Source organism: Euleptes europaea, chromosome 7 (assembly GCF_029931775.1).
Source record: "Euleptes europaea isolate rEulEur1 chromosome 7, rEulEur1.hap1, whole genome shotgun sequence".
Classification (NCBI taxonomy): Eukaryota; Metazoa; Chordata; class Lepidosauria; order Squamata; family Sphaerodactylidae; genus Euleptes; species Euleptes europaea.
The window spans coordinates 90,955,014-90,974,685 of record NC_079318.1 but is presented as its reverse complement, the minus strand read 5'-3'; the positions used below and the strand labels follow the sequence as shown (position 1 = coordinate 90,974,685).

At 52.1% G+C, this 19,672-nt stretch overlaps 1 protein-coding gene across 1 annotated transcript in view; it reads right to left on the bottom strand.

Moving 5' to 3' along the window:
* The window catches only part of LOC130481050 (GON-4-like protein), a 52,218-nt gene that overhangs the window by 14,041 nt on the left and 18,505 nt on the right, over nucleotides 1-19,672 (bottom strand). The window contains exons 12-21 of the mRNA XM_056853707.1: nucleotides 19,024-19,064; nucleotides 17,259-17,362; nucleotides 14,675-14,870; nucleotides 13,760-13,846; nucleotides 13,100-13,271; nucleotides 11,983-12,127; nucleotides 10,401-10,551; nucleotides 9,140-9,256; nucleotides 4,943-6,553; nucleotides 2,038-2,296 (exon numbers count right to left, since the gene is read on the bottom strand). Coding sequence (XP_056709685.1) covers nucleotides 2,038-2,296; nucleotides 4,943-6,553; nucleotides 9,140-9,256; nucleotides 10,401-10,551; nucleotides 11,983-12,127; nucleotides 13,100-13,271; nucleotides 13,760-13,846; nucleotides 14,675-14,870; nucleotides 17,259-17,362; nucleotides 19,024-19,064 — 2,883 coding nt within the window. The remainder of the gene's footprint in view (nucleotides 1-2,037; nucleotides 2,297-4,942; nucleotides 6,554-9,139; nucleotides 9,257-10,400; nucleotides 10,552-11,982; nucleotides 12,128-13,099; nucleotides 13,272-13,759; nucleotides 13,847-14,674; nucleotides 14,871-17,258; nucleotides 17,363-19,023; nucleotides 19,065-19,672) is intronic.

Genomic DNA, 19,672 nt, shown 5'->3' with positions numbered 1-19,672 from the left:
GGCTTCCTCAGGAGGAGGTGAGCTCTCCCCAATGACCCCTACTCCATGCCCAGAAGATGACCAAGATGCCCTCCCTTTCATGATCAGCCTAAGGTCATAGAATCAGCATTGCTGACAGATGGCCATCTAGCCTCTGCTTAAAAACCTCCAGGGAAGGAGAGCTTACCACCTCCCGAGGAAGCCTGTGCGACTGAGGAACTGCTCTGTCAGGAAGTTCTTCCGATTGTTTAGCCAAAAACTCTTTTGATTTAATTTTAACCTGTTAGTTCTGGTCCAAACTTCTGGGGCAACAGAAAACAACTCGGCACCATCCTCTATATGACAGCCCTTCAAGTATTTGAAGATGGTTATCATATCCCCTCTCAGTCTTCTCCTCTTTAGGAGTAACAGATTCTTGTGATTTGTTTGGTTTCAGCTGAGATGGTACAGTCCTGGTTGTAGTGACCTCAACAAAAAGGGTGAAACAGGTGCGCTACACCAGGTAGGTAGGTTAAAGAGAGTGTGTATTGTCTATTAAGGCCAAATATTGTGTGCCCCAGATCTGGATGGCTCAGGCTCGCCCGACCACACCCTACGAGGAAAGGCTGAGGGACTTGGGGATGTTCAGTCTGGAGAAGAGGAGGTTGGAGGGAACAGGATTGCTCTCTTGAAGTGTATCGTGTCCCCGCTGGTGCCGCTGCACCTTCGAGTGGGACCTCCCCTGTCGGGGCACCGCCTGTCCAAGCCAACCCCCTTGCAGGTAGGGTTTCCTCGGCCTCAGACCACTCAGAGGAGGAGGATGAACCTTCCTCCCCTGAGCTGGCCAGCTTGATAGCTCTCTGGGAGTATTGAGCGTAATACACCAGCCATCCTCATCAGCCTCCACCCATGCTGCTTTATACTTCCGCCCCCTGGGCTCCACCCCCGTTTGCCTCCACCTGAGGCTACAAATATCCCCTCCCCCTTCCCTCTTCCTCTCCCTGCCAGGAGAGTTCTCTCAGAGGGCGGGGGCCTCGTCTCTGCCCTTCCCTGGCTCTTCCGCCCGCCCTGAGCTGGTCTTGCCCTGGGTGGGTCTTTTCCTCAGGCGTCCCTTCACTGCGCCTGCTCCCTCCCCCGTCTCGCCAATGGTTTCTCCGTGGCAGCTGGGGCTGGAGCCAAGCGGGCTCGTTTGCTGCTTGGGGACCTCCCTCCCCTGCCGCATTTCCCCTTCTGCCTAACAGCTGACGGGAGGGGCTTTCTGGCATCGCCCCGGGCTCCCGGTTTGCTGGCCGGCCTGGGGACCTCACGGCGTTGCGGCTGGGGCGGCGCCCCATTTGCCGGGCGTGGTTTGCCCGGGCCGTTCCCCCCGCTCCCCAGCTGACAAGCGGACCCTTTGGCGGTCGTAGGGGCTTCTGGCTCGCTCGCCACTTCTTCTGACTTTTCCCCCGGTGAGTGGGGGTTCAAGGGCCCTTTTCTCTTTCCTCGGGGGCTGCTACTGAGGGCTGGGGTGGTCTGGACGGCCCGGGAGCCCAGGCGGGAGGGCGACCCAGGACAAAGTATCTGAAGGGCTGTCACTCAGAGGTGGGCAGGGAGCTGTTCCTGTTGGCAGCAGAGGAGAGGACTCGCAATAACGAGTTTAAATGATGGGCAGAAAGGTACCAGCTGGACAGCAGGAAGCAATTTTTTTTTTACACTAAGAGTAGTTCAGCAGTTGAATAAGCTTCCCAGGGAGGTGGTGCTGGACAAGCACTTGTCAGGGATGCTCTAGGCTGATCCTGTTCTGAGCAGGGGGTTGGACTAGATGGCTTGTGGCCCCTTCAAACGCTGTGATTCTTTGACCTCAGAAGCAAAGTCGGATCAGCCCATGTTAGTTTTTGGATGGGAGACCACCAAAGAAGTCCAGGGTTGCTACGTAGAGGCAGGCAATGGCAAACCACCTCTGAACACCTCTTGTCTTGAAAACCCTATGAGATTGCCATAAATCAGCCACAATTTGATGGCAAAAAAGTGTGCTCCGCTCTCCACTGCATGCAGCTCAGGCCTACTACCCCTCCAGACACACACACCATGAAAACCCACCTGATGGGGTCCCGCTGGGCTCCACCTTGGGGGCAGCACAGGTCAGGGCGAGAGACAACGCCGGCCCGTCTCCAGGCCCCGCCACCTCGTCCGTCGTTCCATCCTCCTTTTGCATGCTTTCCAGGTTCTCCCCTTCTTCCTCCTCTTCCTCTTCTTCCTCTGGCTCGGAGTTCTCCTCCTGCGAATTCTCCTCCTCTGAGTCTCCCTCTTGGCTCAGGCGCCTCTCAGAGGCCAACCACGTCAGCTTCTCCATAGTTTCCTTCAGGACGAGACCACCACCGCCAAACACCTTTAAGCTCTCTGACAGCTGCTCCCCCACCCTCTACCCCCAACACAAACAATACCATAAGAACATAAGAAAGGCCCTGCTGGATCAGACCAAGGCCCATCAAATCCAGCAGCCTGTCCACACAGTGGCCAACCAGGGGCCTCTAGAAAGCTCACAAACAAGATGACTGCAGCAGCAGTCAAAATAATAGGCATGCTCCTCTGATCCTGGAGAGAATAGGTATGGATCCTGACTAGCACCCATTTTGACCAGTAGCCATGGATAGCTCTCTCCTCCATGAACATGTCCTCTCCCCACTTAAAGCCTTTCAAGTTAGCAGCCATCACCACATCCTGGGGCAGGGAGTGCCACAATTTAACTAAGCACCGTGTGAAGAAATACTTCCTTTTATCTATTTTGAATCTCTCATCCTCCAGCTTCAGCAGATGACCCCCGCGTTCTAGTATGAGAGGGAGAAAAGCTTCTCCTTGTCCACTCTCTCCCTACCATACATAATTTTATAGACCTCTGTTATGTCCCCCCTTAACTGCCTTCTCTCCAAGCTAAAGAGCCCTAAGCGTTTTAACCGCTCCTCATGGTGCAGTTACCAGATGCAAACCCTTCACTTCCTCCCAAGCATCCTGCAGGGTCAACCCGCTGTCCGAGCTGCCCCATAATCCACGGGAAAGGGGTGGTTTTTGGAGGGGTAGAAACTCACATGGGCTTGCGCGCCCCATAGAAATCTTGGAACTGCCAGGCAGAAACTACGCCACACTGTTCTCAAGCTAAGGTGGCCTAGATAGGCCAGAAGAAGACGCAGAAACGTGGGGAGAGGGGGAATTTCATTTTTCCAGTGGGGAAAAAAACTGAAAAATTGGGAGGACAACTTCATACAACATACTTCCCCTCAGATCAATGGTCGAGATTCCTGTTAGTTAAAGCAGTGTTCTAAAATATTTTATAGCTGTACTTCACACCTCCAAAATGCTTTTCTGTAGCTACATAAAGCGATCTACAGCAGGGGTGTTGAACTCGATCGTTACGAGGGCCAGATATGACATAAATGTCACTCGGTCGGGCCGAGCCATGCCTTGCCAGCCCAGATCGGGACTGGGGGTGGGTGGCTGCCTTGACTGGCTCATGGGCTGGATAAGAGCTCTCAAGGGGCTGGATCTGGCCCTCATGTTGACACCCCTGATCTACAGTGTTAGGGCCATGACTATTCCCATACACTGTAGACACAGACACCTCTCCGATGCTCTCTTTTCTGTTTTTGCTTTACTCCCGTCCTCCGCAGTGGTTTGAAAGAGCAGCCTATGTTTGGAACGTCCCGATTGTTTAGAAATGGGGGGCCAATAATGAGACCAGTCGCTCTCCTGACATTTTGTCCTTCGGCCACAGGAGAGCGTGACACAACTTTCTTCGTTACGCTTAGAATCAAGGCTTTAATTTTCCCTTCCGCCCCATTAATTTTATAATCTGGATATCCCTAGCCTTCGCAGAGTATTCTCTCTTGCTAGAGTTAATGCTTTTCCATCAAGGATGCTTCATGGAAGGTACCATCAAATTCCAAAACAGGAACGGTTTGTCCTTGTGGTTCCAACTCCCTGGATACAATTGAACATATAATGTTTGATTATTCTTTATATGAAACGTCCCGTGGGAAATGGTTAAAATCCTGGCTATATTCAAAATGTTAAAATCCTGGCTATATTCAAAATGTCACTTGTCAAATAAAATAAAATGTCAATTTTTATTGAATGATTCAATTCCAGAGATTACTGAGGATGTTGCCAATTTTTTAGCGGATGTGCTGAGAGTGCAAAAACGTGGAAGTCCTGATCTTTGATCATATTGATCACCTTGTTGTTTTGTTTTCTCTTTTTTCTGTATCTAGTTTTAAATTATTGTTATTAAGTTTTATGATCCCATCTTTTTGTAATAATTGTTATGCCATTAAAGGTCTATGATGATGATGATGATGAATTTTCCCTTCCTTCTGCCTTGCTCTATGGAAGATTTAATAAGGTCTCATATACGGATAGGGCCTGTCCATGTGGGGAGGGTGAACTAGAATCAGTTCCTCATGTTCCTTTTATGCTAGGGGTCGCTCTCAATTTACAGACCCGTTATTTGTAGACAGGGAATGGTTATCCGCCAAAATTAAGGTGTCTCTCCTTATGACCACTCAGGACCCAATCAAAATCGAATTGGTGGCAAGGTTTCTACAGTTTGCAATCCAAGAACATGAGCGCTTGTGTATCAAATAAGGCTGGCTTAGAACTGCAAAACTAAATAATTCACTTAAATTGATTTTACTGTAAAAACAACGGCGATCTGATGCACCTCGTATAGGTATTTGCTTTTCGCACGCCTTATTTTTTTATGCCAATAAAGGCTTCGGATAGGAATCGGCTTTAATTTTTGTTTTTATCACGAATTCTAAACTACACAAGGGATTCTGCACTTCCCCAGCATCCCCTTGAAAAGAATACAGAACCGTCACCCCACTGGCATCTGAGAAGCAGCCTCAATGTTGCTTCTCCCTGGACCCTGGCGTCTGCGAGGAAAGGGTACCCCCTTGCCCTCTACTAGCTCCCGCACATGAAATTCTACCCTCGGACCAAAAGGCTTTACCTGAAGCTCCGGCACGGACAGCACCGATTCCTCCGACGCCGACGACATCTCCTCGTCTTCCTCGTCTTGAGTGAAGTCATCAAAGTCCTCCTCCTCGTCTTCCTCCGGACCGTCCTTCTCGCCCGTCGCCTCCGGGCCCGCCAGCACCCCCGCAGCACAGCCACCCGCACTGGACGAATCCTCCGGCTTCGTGGAGGGGCTGCCGGACCCTGCCTCAGCAGGTGGCGAGTCGGAGACGTTCTTGGGGGAGCCCCCTTCTGCCCCAGCAGCTGTGCCTCCTGGGCACTGCCCCCCGGCCTCAGGGGCGCTCCACTCGTCCTTCGTTTCCTTCTGCTCGCTCGTGCCTTCAGGGTTGGGCTCCACGTCCAGCTCCAGCCCGAGACCCAGCACCAGCTCCTCTCCGACTGGGGCTCCTACCAAGCTCGTCTCCACTAGGACCGGAGCCACTTCCGGCAGGGCCCTGCAGAACTCTTCAGACTCTGTCTTCATCCTCTCTGCTAATTCTGCTAACGGGGAGAAGGGGCCCTCGGAGGGCTGCTCGGCAGCTTTCTCTTCCGCCATTTCCACACAGGTCTGGACAGAAGCTGCCGTTTGGCCCCCGCCCTCAGAAGTCTGAGGGCCATGCTCCTCCTCGGCGGGTGTCGCTGTGCACAAGGGGGGCTCCCGCGGCTCTGTTTTCGGTTCCGGAACGGGGCGCCTGCTTTCGCCGCCTGCGGCAGCCGGGGTTACAAATTCAGCTCCTTTGGCAGACACGGAGGCAGGAAAGCTGGCGGCGTTGGCGGGGACCACCAAGGAAGGGGGCGGGGAAGTCACAAGCGGCCGGCCCAGGGGGCAGGGGAAAGGGGTGGGGTTCACCAACAGGGTGGTGATGGGAATGGGCTGCGCAGCCCCGCCCGCGGCGGCGGCCAAGGGCTGCAGCACGCTGCAGCCGTTGGCGAGGCTGACTGTTTTCACGGTGCCGGCGGAAAGGGTGAAGACGACGGGGGCAGAGGGGAGCAGCTGAGGGGGCTTGGGGCCCTTCTTCTTCTGGTACCTCTTTGGGGAGCTGGGCTTCCAGATTTTGGACACGGGCAATACCGGGAGCATCATCTTGGGCTGAAAGGCCACAGGTATGGAGGAGAGCAAGCTCTGGGGTACGGCGGCGGCGGCCAAGCAGGGCCGGGCGCCAGAATGGTGAGCTGAGAGGACACCCTGGAGCTCAAAGCCGCCCCCGTTCGCCACAGCCGGCTGCAGCCTCACGGGCTGGATACTGGGCAGGTGCTGGACCGCCGGCGCGGGCTGGATCCAGCAGGGGAAGCGGGCCGCAACTTCCGGCTGGGGCTGCTTTGTGGACACTTTGAGGTGGTTGCTGCTGCCACCGCCGGTCCAGACGGGGAAGGGCTTGGTGGTGGTAGGCCGCTGCCGCGGCCAAGCCTTCTTGTAGAAATGGCTGGGGAGCGACCTCAGGATCAGTTCTAACCCCTTGGGCGCGTGCAGCGGATACTTCCCTTCGCTTGTCCATCCTGCAGGTTCTTTCCCTGCCGGGCCGAGTTTGGGGTCAGAGCTGCAGAAATTGGATGATGCTTCTTCAGCACGCAGCTCCAGTGCTTTTTGGATGTAAGGCAAGCTGGCCTAGTTGGAAGAAAGGGGGAGATAAGCATAAACCAAATAGTCGTAGTAGTAAAAGAAGAAGAGGAGGAGGAGGAAGAGGAAAAGGAAGAAGAGTTGGTTTTTCTATGCCGACTTTCTCTACCACTTAAGGAAGAATCAAACCGGCTTCCAATCACCTTCACTTCTGCCAACAGACACCTTGTGAGGTAGGTGGGGCTGACAGATCTCTAAGAGAGCTGTGAATAGCCCAAGGTCTCCCAGCTGGCTTCGTGTGTAGGAGTGGAGAAACAAATCCAGTTCACCAGATTAGCCTTTACTGCTCATGTGGAGGAGTGGGGAATCAAACCCGGTTCTCCAGATCAGACTCCACCGCTCCAAACCACCGCTCTTAATCACTACACCACGCTGGCTCTCAAGACAACCCAAGAAAACTGTGATTCTGGTAGCCAGTTAAAAAAAAAAATTGTGGGTCCCCAAGGCCATGATGATGAGCCCCGTGGCGCAGAGTGGTAAAGCTGCAGTACTGCAGTCCAAGCTCTGCTCACAACCTGAGTTCAATCCCAAAGAAAGTTGGTTTCAGGTCGCCGGCTCAAGGTTGACTCAGCCTTTCATCCTTCCGTGGTCGGTAAAATGAGTACCCAGCTTGCTGGGGGTAAAGGGAAGATGACTAGGGAAGGCACTGGCAAACCAACCCATAAAACAAAGTCTGCCTAGGAAACGTCGGGATGTGTAAACCATGGGTCAGGAATGAGCTTTTTTTTAAGGCCATGATGAGCTTTGAATAGGGGTTTTCATGGGCCTCTTTGGGGGAGAGGAGGGTACTGGTCTTAAATTGTATTGTTTTAACTGACCCGTGAGCTGCCTTCAGCCACCAGGATAGGCAGGATGTTAATTAGTTAAAGGTTAAATCTGGCAGCCAGTGGAGAGACCGTGACTCAGCAGTACAGCATCTCCGTGACATGCTGGGGATCCCGGGTTCAATCCCTGGCACTGCCCTCAAAAAGGGTCATGTAGTTGGCCACGTGAAAGACCTCTGCTGGAAACCCGGGAGAGCCTCCAGCAGTCAGAGCAGGGGCTGTGGCTCGGTAGCAGAGCATCTCTTTTACATGCAGAAGTTCCTGGGTTCGATCCCCGGCACCTCCACTTTAAAGGAGCGTGGTGTAGGTGATGTGAAAGACCTCCACCTGAGACCCTGGAGATCTGCTGCCAGTCAGAGTAGACCAGACAGCCCTCATTGGGCCAATGGTCTGACTCGGTGTAGGGCAGCTTCATGTCTCCAAATGGGTAAACGTGAATTCCGCAGGGCCTACAAGAATCAAAAGAGTTTCCATCTAGACATTAGGAAGAATTTTATAACCACCAGAGCAGTTCCTCAGTGGAACAGGCTTCCTCGGGAGGTGGTGAGCTCTCCTTCCCTCAAGGTTTTTAAGCAGAGGCTAGATGACCATCTGACAGCAATGCTGATTCTGTTACCTTAGGCAGTTCATGAGAGGGAGGGCATCTTGGCCATCTTCTGGGCATGGAGTAGGGGGTCACTGGGGGTATGTGGGGGGTCATTGTGAATTTCTTGCATTGTGCAGGGGGTGGACTAGATGATCCTGGAGGTTCCTTCCAACTCTATGATTCTAAGATTCTAAGACGGAGCTATTCCGCCAGGCTTATGGTTGAGGCCAGCGACAGTTCTCATTATAAATACTAGCCTCCCTAAACCTTTCCCCTCCCCAGCTGCTGAGCGACACTCTTGTTTATACCATCTTGGGGGTGGTCAGATTTATCTGCCCAGCTGTAGATGGCTTTTTAAAATTTTAGCCATCAGGGGGCATAATTGTCCTATTTATTAGATAGGTTTGGGCTATTTTAAATTGTATTTTACAATCGTATTTGAAACGTTTTATTGTATTTTGGATCGTGTAAGCCACTTTAAGCCCGACCTTCGGGCTAGGGAGGGCGGGGCAGAAATGCGATAAAACAAGCAAACAAACAAACAAAAAACTCGTTCGGAGCCTGCCACAATGCGTAACGAAAGCTACGCAGCAGCAGTCTGGTGGCAGGGTGTGTCGTTCTGCATGAAAAGAGAAGGAAGGGAGGGGCCGTGGTTGAGTGGTAGAGCATCTGCTTGGCATGCAGAAGGTCCCAGGTTCAATCCCCCGCATCTCCAGTTAAAGGGACTAGGCAAATAGGTGATGTGAAAGACCCCTGCCTGAGACCCTGGAGAGTCGCTGCCAGTCTGAGTAGACCAAACTAATTTTGGGGAAGGGCCATAGCTCAGTGGTAGAACATCTGCTTGGCATGGTGAAGGTCCCAGGTTCAACCCCCGGCATCTCCAGTTAAAGGGACTACGCAAGTAGGTGATGTGAAAGACCCCTGCCTGAGACCCTGGAGAGCCATGGGGAGGGGCTGTGGCTCAGTGGTAGAGAATCTGCTTGGCATGCAGAAGGTCCCAGGTTCAATCCCCGGCATCTCCGGTTAAAGGGACCAGGCAAGTAGGTGATATGAAAGACCTCCCCTTGGAAAGCCGCTGCCGGTCTGAGTAGACAATACTGACTTTGATGGACCGAGGGTCCGATTCAGTATAAGGCAGCTTCATGTGTGTTCATGTGGAAGCACCTTCAGCCAGTAGGGCAGGAGATGCTCCTCTTTCTCGATGGGAGGCTTCCAGTCGCTGGGCTGGATCTCCTCGCAAAGCTGAAACAGGACAGGCAGCTGCTTCGTCTTCTTGTAGTACTGAGGATGGAAGAGAGAAGGTGGTCACCGGCAAGGTCCCACAGCCCCGCATCACATGCTGCTCCCTCCCTGGCTCAGCCGTCCATATTGACACAGATTCCGGCGCTCTCTGTGGGGAGAGACTCCTAAGGAGGAAGGTCTGCCCGGAGGTCTAATCTATGGCAATTCACTTCGGGGGGGGGGGGGCTTGTTGAAGCTAGAGCAAGGAAAGACAATTTGCACTCACGTGTGCAAGCCTTCCTCCTCCCAGCCAGCTCAGAGGCTTGCTACACCCTCTGCAAATACAGCAGCTTAGGCAGATCATGAGAGGGAGGACAGGAAGGGCTGCGCAAGGTTTTGGCTCCCGTGGCCCTTTCTTACATGACCAGGGTTAATGCCAATCGCCAGTTGGGGGTCAGGAAGCGATTTTCCTCCAGGCCAGATTGGCCAGGGATCCTGGAGGGTTTTTGTTGCCATCTTCTGGGCATAGAGAAGAAAAAAAAGAAGAGTTGGTTTTTATATACCGACTTTCTCAACCATTTAAGGGAGAATCAAACCGGCTTATGATTCGCCTTCCCTTCCCCTCCCCACAACAGGCACCCTGTGAGGTAAGCAGGGTTGAGAGAGCTCTAAGAGAGCTGTGACTTGCCCAAGGTCACCCAGCTGGCTTCATGTGGAGGAGCGGGGAATCAAACCCGATTCTCCAGATTAAAGTCCACCGCTCCAAACCACAGCTCTTAACCACTATACCACACTGCCTCTCCATGGGTCACTGAGCAGGAGTCACTAGGGGTATTCCCCTGATGTTGCATTCTGGCACTGGTATTCAGAGGTTGACTGCCTCTGAATGTGGAGGTTCCCTTTAGTCACCATGACTAGTAGCCACTGATAGACCTCTCCTCCATAAATCTGCCTAATCCCCTTTTAAAGCTGTCTATGCCTGTGGCCGTCACCACATCCTCTGGCAGCGAATTCCACATTCTAATCGCTCGCTGGGCAAAGAACTATTTCCTTTTGCCCGTCCTCAATCGACTGCCCATCAGCTTCACTGGATGCCCTCAGAGCTCTGGTATTTTGGGGGAGAGAGAAAAAGCCACCACACAAGGGACAAAGGGCAGGTCATGCCGGAAGCCGACCGGAGGCCACGTGCACGCTGCTCACTCACTTTTATGGCGTTGTCTGAGGCCCGGTTCATGGTGAGATTCTTGATGTGTACCGTCAGCTGGTGGGCAGTCTTGGTCGTCAGGAGGTACTTGCTGATCAGGGACTTTGGGAACTCCGTCCCCTCAAAATGCTTCAGTCCCAAAGCTATCAAGCTGGAAAAGCGGGGGGAAACGAAGCAGAAGAGGGGGTAACCCCAAAGAATAAAGCCTTCCCTCACCTACTGCTGACACGTCCCCTCCTGCCTGGAATGAGGGAATTGGCCTTTTACAGGTTCACACCCATGTGTGTGTGTTAAGTGCCGTCAAGTCGCTTCCAACTCATGGCGACCCTATGAATGAAAGGTCTCCAAAATGTCCTATCTTTGACAGCCTTGCTCAGATCTTGCAAATTGAAGGTTGTGGCTTCCTTTACTGAGTCAATCCATCTCTTGTTGGGTCTTCCTCTTTTCCTGCTGCCCACAGCCCACACCCATAGCCCACAGCCATTCTTGGAGTCCCATTATTAAAACAGCATGGTGTCGTGGTTAAGAGTGGTGGTTTGGAGAGGTGGACTCTGAACTGGAGAACCAGGTTTGATTCCTCACTCCTCCACATGAGCGGCGGAGGCTAATCTGGCGAACTAGATTTGTTTCCCCACTCCTATTTACAAAGCCAGCTGGGTGACCTTGGCCTAGTCACACTCTCTCAGCCTCACCTACCTCACAGGGTGTCTGTTGTGGGCGGGGGAAGGGAATGTTATTGTAAGCTGGTTTGATTCTCCCTTAAGTGGTAGAGAAAGATGGCATATAAAAACTAACTCTTCTTCATAAGAAAGACCATGCTTGATCCGATCAAGGCCCATCAAGTCCAGCACTCTGTTCACACAGTGGCCACCCAGGCGCCTCTAGGAAGCCCACAAACAAGGCGACTGCAGCAGCATTGTCCTGCCTGTGTTCAGCAGCACCTCATATAATAGGCCTCAAGAGAATAGGTGTGCATCATGACTAGTATCCATTTTACTACTAGCCATGGATAGCCCTCTCCTCCATTAATATGTCCACTCATAAGTACGTAAGAAAAGCCATGCTGAGTCAGACCGAGGCCCATCGATTCCAGCAGTCTGTTCACACAGTGGCCAACTAGGTGCCTCTAGGAAGCCCACAAGCAAGATGACTGCAGCAGCAGCATCCTGCACTTGAAGAGCCAGTTTTAAGGCCAGCAGCACCTTGGAGGTGTTGATTCTTGAAAGCTCAAACCCCCAAAATTGTGCTGGTCTCCAAGGTGGACTCGAATCTTGCTCTTCGACTGCAGATCAACACAGCTGCCCTCTGAAATTATATTTGTCATCCATTTTCTGTTTGCTACTGGACTCGAATCTACCTCTTCAACAAATGTCATGTTCGACTGACAGCGGTGCCTTCCCCCCGTGCCCGAGGTCAGCTGCTCGCGTAGGAGGACAGACTGTCAGGATCCATCCCTTAATCGCTGAAAAAAAGGACTGGCTCCCCGCATGTCTCCTGATGGCACTCGCACCCGCGCAAAAAAAGTCACAGTGCGTAGGACGCTCGCCTTCCCACCCGCTCGGCACCACGCACAAGCACTTACTTGTCCTCCCCTTTCGTGAAGATGATCTTGTCATGGGGCTTTTTGGCATTCAGGGCGCGAACTGGCAGCAGTTGCGGATACATGAAGATTCGTCTCGTCGCCATAATCCACGCAACTTGCTTCGGCAGGCATTGAAAGTGTTGGGCTGCAGGGGATGTGGGGGGGGGAGATGACGAGTAGGTCAAGAGAACAGCTCTCCAGGGTCTCAGGCAGAGGTCTTTCACATCATCTACTTGCCTAGTCCCTTTAACTGGAGATGCCGGGGATTGAACCTGGGACCTTCTGCATTCCAAGTAGATGCTCTACCACTGAGCCACAGCGCCTCCCCTTGGCTCTCCAGGGTCCCTGGCTGAGATCTTTCACATCACCTACCTGCCTAGTTCCTTTAACTGGAGATGCTGGGGATTGAACCTGGGACCTTCTGCATGCCAAGCAAAGGATCTCCCGCTAAGCCATGGCCCTCCCCCACTGGCAGAGCATGATCAGATTTTTGAAAACATCTTAGATCGGGGTCCCCCAACCTTTTAAAGCTTGCAGACATCTTTGGAATTCTCACACAGACCAGTGGGAGCCAGGATGGTGTGGTGGTTAAAAGGGGCGGATTTTAATCTGGAGAAGCACGTTTTGATTCCCGCTCCTGCACATGAAGCCTGCTGGTCACAGTTCTCTCCAAACTCTCTCAGCCCTACCTACCTCACAGGGTGTCTGTTCTGGGGAGGGGAAGGGAAGGGGATTGTAAGCCGCTTTGAGACTCCTTACAAGGTAGAGAAATGCAGGGTACAAAACCCCCCTTCTTATTATTCAAGGCACAGCCACAAAACGGTTGCTGCAGGAGGCGAAGCCAGGTACAAAGCGGTTGCCCCAGAACACCTTCAGTCACACTGTGGTGGCAGCTGCTGCCAAAGCAACGTTTTTAAAAATTGGCACAGTCAAATAAATCTTCAATTACCAATCAGAAGCCTTGCTGGGCAGAAGCCCCCCCCCCCCGGCCCTTTCCACTTTCTAAAAAAGGTTTGGTGGGTGCCAGAAAAAGTCATGGATGGGTGTCATGGCCCCCACTGGCACCACACTGAGGACCCCTACCTTAGATCAACATGGTTCAGGCACCTCTACATACCTTTCTTTTTGACGACTTTGCGAGGGCTCCACTCCACCTTGACGTGGGTGTGGAAGTCTTCTATGAGCTGCAGAGCTTCCTTCAAGTTGCAGGGCTGGAAGGAGTTCTGGAGCTTGGGGCTGAGCGGATGGTGGAAGAGCGCAGCACTCTGGGCAAAAGTGTTCAGCTCGGCCTGCGGGAGAAAGAAGGGCGAGAGGCAGAGGGTGATGCTTGCTCACATGGCCAGCATGAGGCTCGTCGGCCAGGGTCACGGAAGCAGTGTCAGCCATTGCCAGCAGACAGAGACTCACAGTCGTAATTCAACATAGTGAGGAGGAGGAGAAGGAGAAGGAGGAGGAGGAAGAGAAGGAGAGGTGGTTTTTATATGCCGACGTTCTCTACCACTTAAGGAAGAATCAAACCGGCTTACAATCACCTTCCCCTCCCAACAACAGGCACAGTTCTTTCTGAGAGAGTTCAGAAAGAACTGTGACTAGCCCAGGTCAACCCAGCAGGCTCCATGTGAGGAAACCCACCCGGTTCTCCAGATTAGAGTCCGCCACTCATGTGGAGAAGTCGGGAATCGAACCCGGTTCTCCAGATTAAAATCCGCTGCTTTTAACCACTACACCATGCTAGCTCTCCAATGGCTGCAGTCTAGCTTCAGTCCTCGTGCCTTACCAGAAAAAGCCGGGTGGTGCTGGCCTCAGAGCTAAGGCCAGGGTTGGCACTGCAGAGGAGGTGGATTTGGGTCAGGAGCTGCACGTGCTGCGGGCAGAAGATGGGAAAGCCATTTGTTCCTCCCGTGGGAAATGGAGATTATCGATAGGCACCCCAAGATACACCACCCCAGAACAACCTCGACTGGGTTTAACTTAAAGGGCCCCAGCTTGCCCTGTCCCCAAGGCACGACGTTATATTTACAGCGTTTCAGAAAAGAAAACCAACAGCTTTCAAAAAAACTGAACGTGGGACCTTGCGCATGCCAAGCAGAGGCTCTACCACTCAGCCACAGCCCCTGAAGAAGCTGCCTTATCCTGAATCAGACCCTTGGTCCCTCAAAGTCAGTATTGCCTACATTCCCCCCCCCCCGCCCGTAATTTCTTTATTTTAAAAAGTCAATAAAAATTCTATTAAAAAAAAAGTATTGCCTACTCGGACTGGCAGCAGCTGTCCAAGTTCTCAGGTCTTTCACATCACCGACTGCCTGGTCCCTTTTAACAGGAGATGCCGGGGATTGAACCCAGGACCTTGTGAATGCCAAGCAGAGGCTCTACCACTGAGCCACAGCCCCTCCCCGACGAAGCTGCCTTATCCTGAATCGATCAAAGTCAGCCTTGCCTACTCAGACTGGCAGCAGCTGTCCGAGTTCTAAGGTCTTTCGCATCATCTGCCGCCTGGTCCCTTTTAACAGGAGATGCCGGGGATTGAACCCAGGACCTTGGGCACGCTAAGCAGAGGCTCTTTCACCAAGCCCCTCCCACAGAGGGGAGTTCACAGGAAGGGGACACTGCCGGCGTGTGAGAAACCAAAGATGGGCGTGCAGCGCAAAGCCAAGGGGACCCGCCCGGCCGGCCGCTGCTCCCGGGAGCTCACCTGCTGCATCTGGTGCTGGAGCTTCCTCCTCTGCCGAGCGTCCAGGGTCAGGACGAGAGGCTTCCTGTGGGGCGGCTTCAGGGCCTCCGCCTCCGGGGGCGGCTTGCTAGCCGACTTCTTCACGCGGAGCTGCTCCAGCTGTTCCTTCACGGTCCGGTGCTGCTCGCTCAGCAGGTTAGCCAGGGGCTCTTCAAACCTGCGGGAGGGCCGAGGGGTGGGTTTGGGGAATCAAACCTGGCTCTCCAGATTAGAGTCCATCGCTCGTGTGGAGGAGCGGGGAATCAAACCCGGCTCTCCAGATTAGAGTCTGCCACTTGTGTAGAAGAGCAGGTAAACCAACCGGGTTCTCCAGATTAGAGTCCGCCACTCATGTGGAGTGGGGAATTGAACCCAGTTATCCAGATTAGAGTCCATGACTTATGTGGAGCAGGGAAACCAACCTGGTTCCCCAGATTAGCCTCCGCCACTCATGTGGAGGAGTGGGGAATCAAATCCGGTTCTCCAGAGTAGAGTCTGCCGCTCTTAACCACTACACCATGCTAGCTCTCCAATGGTTGCAGCCCAGCTTCAGTCCTTGTGCCTTGCCAGAAAAAGCCGGGTGCACAGCCCAAGGAGACTGTGGGTGCTTCCATACGTCCAGAGTAACGCACCTTCGATCCACTTCTGAGGCGCTTTGCAGCCGGGATTTACCGGGTGGAACGGCCAAATCCACTTGCAAACGATTGTTAAAGCGCATTTATTTTATTTTGTATTATTGTATTTTATTCCTTATATTTATAGCCCGCCCTCATTCCCAGCGAGCCGGGCTCAGAGCGGGTTACAACAATAAGATCATAAAACATCGATTAAAGTATTCTTTAAAACGTCATTAAAACTCTATACTCCACATAATAATAAAACAAGATGGCATTCAATAATCTGAAATAGCGACTATGGAAAAACCTGGTATTAAAAGTGGCTTGAAAGTGGATTTGTGAAAGCGTCCTGTTTTATGGCTAAGGATGCTTTAGGGGGTTATGCCCCTCTCAGAGCAGCCAGGGTTTGGGTAGGGGGTGCAGCAGACCACATGAAACTGCCTCGTGGCCGAGTTCCCTTCCTCCCTGCTTTCTGGAGCTGAGCCTGGAATGATCAGCCTGCTAAGTATGCGCTCCACCCCCACTGAGAAGACTTGCCTATGGCCTGAGGGTCTGTGGCTAAGGCAAGCTCCAACCCTGACAGCTCACGACTCTCATCCGTTATGGCACCCCACTCAGTTCAGAAATGCAGGAGACCCCGGAGGTGGCCAGGTAGGCATGTGCATCTTTGAGCATGCCTCTCTCGCATACACACACACCCTCCCACACCCCAACCCACCACGCAAGGGATGCCGACGCCATGCGCGCTACTGCACCGGGCTTGTAGCTGAGTAGAGACGCTCGTGCCCGTCCCCTCCAGTACTGCTCAAGCTCGAGAGGACAGCCGAGGCTCAGCGGTTCCTTTGCCTCCCTTCCCAAACAAAGTCGGCCAGTCCTTCGGCCAATCTGCCCCGTAAACAAGGAGACGTGCCCCGTGCCCATGGCAACTCTGGTGGGAAAATTACAGTGGTCCAAGTGCTGTCCCTGTCCTACAAACCTTTCCCGTTCCAGAACAACTTGCGAGGAGAGATTGAGCGGGTGGCTGACTAGGAGGAGGAGGAAAAGAGGAGGAGGAGGAAGAGGAGGAGGAGGAGGAAGAAGAGGAAGATGAAGAAGGGCTGATAGTGTGACTGGCCCAAGGTCACCCAGCTGGCTTCATGTGGAGGAGTGGGGAAACAAATCCAGTTCACCAGATTAGCCAGGTACAAATGAAGTAAAATAAATAAATACGTTCTCCCAAGCACTCTGCAAGGTAGATTAGGCAGATTTTCCAGCTTCCTACCCTACCAGCATGGTGTGGCAGCTAAGAGCAGTGGACTCTAATCTGGAGAACAGGGTTCGATTCCCCACTCCTCCAAATGAAGCCTGCTGGGAGACCTTGGGCTAGTGACGGTTCTCTCCGAACTCTCTCAGCCCCACCTACTTCACAAGGTGTCTGTTGTGGGGAGGGGAAGGGAAGGAGATTGTAAGCCGGTTTGATTCTCCTTAAAAGGTAAAAAAAGTCGGCATATAAAAACCGCCATCACCACCTCCTCCTCTTCTTCTTCTCCACACTCATTTCTGCCCCTAAGCATTTCTCTCCTGCTCTGATCGAGCTGATTACATTTTGCATTGTACCTCTGCATCCTGACTCCTTCCGTTGCAACACCACTCCCGCCTTCCGACTGGAATATAAGGACTCAGAAATCTCCATTCCAACTCATATCTGATGAAGGGAGCTTTGACTACTGAAAGCTTATACCCCCTAAAATCTTGTTGGTCTCGAAGATGCTCATGGATTCAAATCTGGTTACCCTTTTCCATGTTGCCATATCGGTTAAAGAGTCCCTGTGCAAAGGAGATGGTTCCAGGGGCTGGCCAGAGGATGCAGAAAGTGCTCTCCGAAAGCAGAAAGCTAGCAAAATAAACAAGACTCTTCACAATGACAAGAGATAAAAGTTAGATCTACAAGGGGGGGAAAGGAGTCCTACCTGAGCACCTGGGGAGTGTTAAAATTTGGCCGGGCCTCGGCAGCACTATCTTCATCCTCCAGCCCTTCGTCCTCCACATTGGAGAAGCCCATCTCATCCTGAAACTGAGCGGAGACACAGGGCATCCAGGTGAGCAAGACAGCCCGGGGGCGGTGTGTGTGTGTGTGTGTGTGTGGAAGGAATTTCAACTGTAGATCGGGAGCAAGAGACGCTCCGAATCCAAAGATCAGAAGGACCCACAAAAAGTTCAGCCTGCCTGACCAAGACTCCAGGATCAATTGACAGGGTTTTTAGCACCTTTGAGCAGACTGCGTGAAATCTCACGTATATAAATCTGTACAGCGTGCAAGACGCGTCTCAGTTATGCTGCCATGACTTTGGCTTCCCTTCCCTACAGAGCCCCTTCTGGCACCAGTTGTGAATTTCCTGCATTGTGCAGGAGGTTGGACTAGATGACCCTGGTGGTCCCTTCCAACTCTATGATTCTATTATTCTATTTTGGCATATGCTGGCTGCCTTAAAACATATCTGACCATCTTTAATACAGGATTTTTGTATATAGGTTGGTTTAAAGGTAAAGGTGGTCCCCCATGCAAGCACCGGGTCACATGGGGGTGACGTCACAGCCCGACGTTTACTAGGCAGACTGTGTTTACAGGGAGGTTTGCCATTGCCTTCCCCAGTCATCTTCCCTTTACCCCCAGCAAGCCAGGTACTCATTTTACTGACCCCAGAAGGGTGGAAGGCTGAGTCAACTTTGAGCCGCCTACCTGAAACCGACTTCTGTCGGGATCGAACTTAGGTTGTGAGCAGAACTTGGGACTGCAGCACTGCTGTTTTAGATATCTGATATTTTATGGATTTATATTTGAATGTGGCATTGTGAATTGCTCCCCTCAAGCATTTTGTACAGAGAGAAATAGGGATGGTATAGGGTGGCGGGGAAAGGGGGGAATAAAAGGCTATACAGGACACTGAACCTCGCCCTGCCCCACGCCCCGGGAAAATCCTAAACAAATGTCATTAGCCACAGTATTTGCTAGACAAAATTTCCAGCAGCTGGAAGCAGAATTACACAATACTGAAAAAAACTGTGGAATTACACAAAGAGGAATCACTCAAATATTTTCTTAACTTATACCATCAGCAGAATGTTAGATTTCAGCATTGCAAAATGTTCTGTTTCATTTCAGAATACACATGGCCCTAGTCAAGAGCAGGCACAGGCTTATCAATAACCCTTAGTCTGGTCACCTGTGGAGAGCAGAAACTTGCCTGCAGGTGACCAGCCAGCCAAGCTTTCTCTCTCTCTCCCTTTAGGCCTCAAATATAGCTCTGCATAGGTTAATGAACTGAGGCTGTCATACTTTGGTCACATTATGAGAAGACAAGAGTCACTGGAAAAGACAACAATGCTAGGAAAAGCCGAAGGAAGCAGGAAAAGGGGAAGACGCAACGTGAGGTGGGTTGACTCTAAAAAGGAAACCACGGCCCTCAGTCTGCAAGACCTGAGCCACGCTGTTAACAACAGGACCGTCTGGAGGGACATTCATTCATAGGGTCGTCATAGGTCAGAAGCAACTTGACAGCATGCAACACACATGCATAAATTAATGAAAATATTTCCAGGGTTAGTTAACAACAGGACGTTTTGGAGGACAGTGATTCATAGGGTCGCCATGAGTCGGAAACAACTTGATGGCACTTACACACACACAGACAGCCTCTGTGGAGTTACTTTTGCAGGCTGGCTTAGAGTCCTTACCGTCTCAAACAGCTCCTCCATCAGCTCATTCACCTCCTTCTCTGAAAGATACAAAAGAGGCACGACTCTCAACAGGAGTGCTCAACTTGTTGGAAGCAGAAGACCACAGCATCGAACATCACTCATGCATAAAAGCCATACCACTTGGAAGGCAGAGGAGGAAAAACACGCACACGGGCCTTAACCCTAAGAACGTTTTCCTTGGACAAATAGAACTGAATACAGATCACGGTGGGTAGCCGGGTTAGTCTGCCCATAGAAGTAGAAGAGAGCGAGGGTCCAGCAACACCTCAAAGACCTAACAAAATTTCTGGCAGGGCATGAGTTTTCGTGAGTCACACAGCTCACTTCTTCAGATACTGAAGATCTGAAGAAGTGAGCTGTGACTCACGAAAGCTCATATCCTGCCAGAAATGTTGTTAGTCTTTGATGTGCTACTGGACTCTTGCTTTTGAGCAGACCTGCTTAGGATTGTACACATTAGGGACCACAGACAGAGGTAGGGAATGGAGCCTGGGTAGGACAGGGAAACAGTGCCACAGAACCCACGGACCTCCAAAGCATCCATTTTCTCCAGAGGAACTGATCTCTTTAGTCTGGAGATCAGCTGTAATTCCAGCGGAACCCCAGGTCCCACCTGGAGGCTGGC